At 39.0% G+C, this 2,558-nt stretch overlaps 1 protein-coding gene across 1 annotated transcript; it reads right to left on the bottom strand.

Moving 5' to 3' along the window:
* Positions 1–403: 403 nt before the first annotated feature.
* On the bottom strand, positions 404–2,146 carry LOC133110545 (B-type lectin plumieribetin-like). Its single transcript, XM_061220735.1, has 3 exons — positions 2,110–2,146; positions 1,731–1,824; positions 404–801 (listed from the first exon to the last, which is right to left on the bottom strand). Exons 2-3 carry the CDS (start codon positions 1,818–1,820, stop codon positions 556–558), a joined length of 336 nt encoding a protein of 111 aa, XP_061076719.1. The 5' UTR covers positions 1,821–1,824; positions 2,110–2,146; the 3' UTR covers positions 404–555.
* Positions 2,147–2,558: the final 412 nt, after the last annotated feature.

Raw genomic sequence — 2,558 nt, 5'->3', positions numbered from 1 at the left:
CCTTCATTTCTTTCAACTGTGTCCCATTTCGTATCTTCGCCTCCCCACTCCTTATATGGACTTCCTTCCTGTCATTTCTGCCATTTCTCTCACCTATGTCTCGCTGTCTGTCAATCAGTAGTGTATGTAAACCTGTTGTTTTCAGTTTCTTGTTGCTAGTTTGTCTTTCTGTTATTCTGTTCCCTGTTCTAGCTTCCCCGTACCTGTGCCCTGTGCCCTGTTATGATCTGTTTAGTTCTGCTCTGCTCTGTTCTGTTTTTGGATTTTATGGTTTTGATCTCTGTCTGGTTTTTGGACTTTTGTTTTTGGTTTTTGTTTGTGTACTTGCACCTTTGCTTGTTTGGACTTCCTGGTTAACTCTGCCCATTTCCTTCAGCAACCCTGCAATAATATACAAAAAACGTTTTGCTGTTTTGAAAGGTGTTTTACTGGACACATACTTTGGAAAATGTCTACAAAATATAGGGTACACATTTGTCAAAGATGGATACACAATGACACATCCTGAGTTGCATGATGCGTATCCCTAGTGAAAGATGAAGTGAGGGACTGCACTCATTTTGCAGAGGTCCAGACCTCCTTGTTATCCACGTCCACCACCAGAGTCCCATCATCCTGTAAGCGGACACGGCATACGTTGGTGCCGGATCTGTAGGTGTTAGTGTGCCAAGTGGCACTGTCGTTCCTGTCGTACATGACAAAGTTGCAGTCGTGCTGCATACACAAACGGTGGGCCTCCTGTGAGACTGTGTTAGAAGCCCAGATGGGCTTCCAGCCGTAGATGACAAAGTTGCCATCCTCCTGTGGAGACAGATTGTTTGAGGTGTAGAACATATAAAGTGCACAGTTTGCCAACGACATGTCCTCTCGTTATTTTTCAAAAGCTTTTATTCCAAACCCTGTCATCAAAAAACATTTACATTTTAATCATAAAACATTTACATTTTAATCATGGAATGTCCCAAATCACTCCCATAAATTAGCACAAAAAGTACAGAATTTCAGTGAAGGCTTTGGACGTGTTAGGTTCAAAGTTCACAAGAATATAATATAATAGAATATTCAGAATCACAGTTGAAATGCAGAGAAATATGAGTAGTGAAATACTATTTAATGACATGCAAATGTTATGTATTTCTACCTTTTTTAATGTGTGCAATTTAGAATGCGTAATCATAAATACAAATTAATTCCATTGCAACAGTGTTCACCACCAATTTGGGGTAGATGCACTCCAGTACAGCTAGTTGTCTTCTTTACCAAGATAACAACATATCAATCGCCCTTGGTGTGTGGTGATTATATAAATTATTGACTCAAAGTTACTGTGCCCTCCATAATATAGAAAATGCCCATTAAAATCTGACAATGTGCCCTTTTGTTGATATATTGTTATCTTGGTAAAGAATCCCAAACATTATGGAGGGCACTGTATATAAATCAATCATTTATATTGACAATATGTCAATAAATCTTCATAAAAGTATACAAAACAATTGTGGACATTTTTTTTTCTTAAAAAGCTGTTGATAAGAGTAATTGAATACCTGGCATACTTTGTGGGAGGACAATTCATATTTACTAAATCCTTTCTATGGCTGTCTGAATATATTGTTTTTGTCAAAAAATAATTAAATACAATAATGTCATACTGTATGTTGTTATTTCAAGTGTTAATCACCATGTGCCTTTCTTTTACCTTGTTCTTACTTCTTTTACCGGTTACTTACCTGGAACACAGCTTTGAACTCTTGGTTATTAGAGATTAAATAATCTCCCTTGCGGAGCTCATCATTCTTGGACAAGTAGTTTCTGCTCATAGTTCTGAAAAGACAGAATTGTCTTCTTATTTTGCTTGTTTGTTTGGAGAAATTTATTTATTGCGTCGTCAAGATGTTTTACAAATGCTGTACAGTTGATGCTGAAAATGAACTTGGACAGAAGATACTGTAAGTACTATTATTTCAAATTCTTCTCTAAATATTTTCCTAGACAATGAAGATGCAGAATGTTATGTTGAAATACTTGTCAAAAGATGAATTCACAGAAAGCAATCAAAAGACAAGAGATAGTGCTGAAGAGAACAAAAGCATTACGGGTGATACTCACAGAGGGTGGATGGTGCAGCTGGTCAAATAGAAGAAGTTTGAACAGGACTGTGCAATGCAAGAAGGATCAACTGATTTTATAGACAGAGAAAGAAGGAGGAGACCTGGAGGAAGGGCTAAACTGCACAACCTTGTAAGGGAGCGGGATCGGAGGTCAAAACGCGACAAGGTTGAGAGACAAGTTACTCACAAGATGTCAGATAACCACTGAGTTTTTTCTGGGGGGGGGGGGGCATGCCCCAGAGGAACAATAAAGGGACTTGTACACGACTTGGCTTTACGGAAAAGCCAGCAACCTCAGAGTTTCACCAGACGCACCAGAACTCGGCTCATCTGACTAAGCAGGAGACTTACGAATACGTCAACTACTGGGTGGACTCAACGCACTAACAAAAACACATTTATTCAAGCAGATACACGAGCAGGCCCGAGGGCCTCCCACATAGAGCC

The sequence above is a fragment of the Conger conger genome, chromosome 14, assembly GCF_963514075.1.
Source record: "Conger conger chromosome 14, fConCon1.1, whole genome shotgun sequence".
Lineage (NCBI taxonomy): Eukaryota > Metazoa > Chordata > Actinopteri > Anguilliformes > Congridae > Conger > Conger conger.
Note: the sequence above shows the minus strand (reverse complement) of the source record. Positions and strands in the feature narration are given on the sequence as shown.

Excerpts from the sequence above, each read along its gene's own strand:
- LOC133110545 (XM_061220735.1), bottom strand. The coding sequence starts at position 1,820 with ATGAGCAGAAACTACTTGTCCAAGAATGATGAGCTCCGCAAGGGAGAT. Across the intron at positions 802-1,730 it reads AGTTCAAAGCTGTGTTCCAG|GAGGATGGCAACTTTGTCAT; the intron begins GTAAGTAACCGG and ends CTGTCTCCACAG.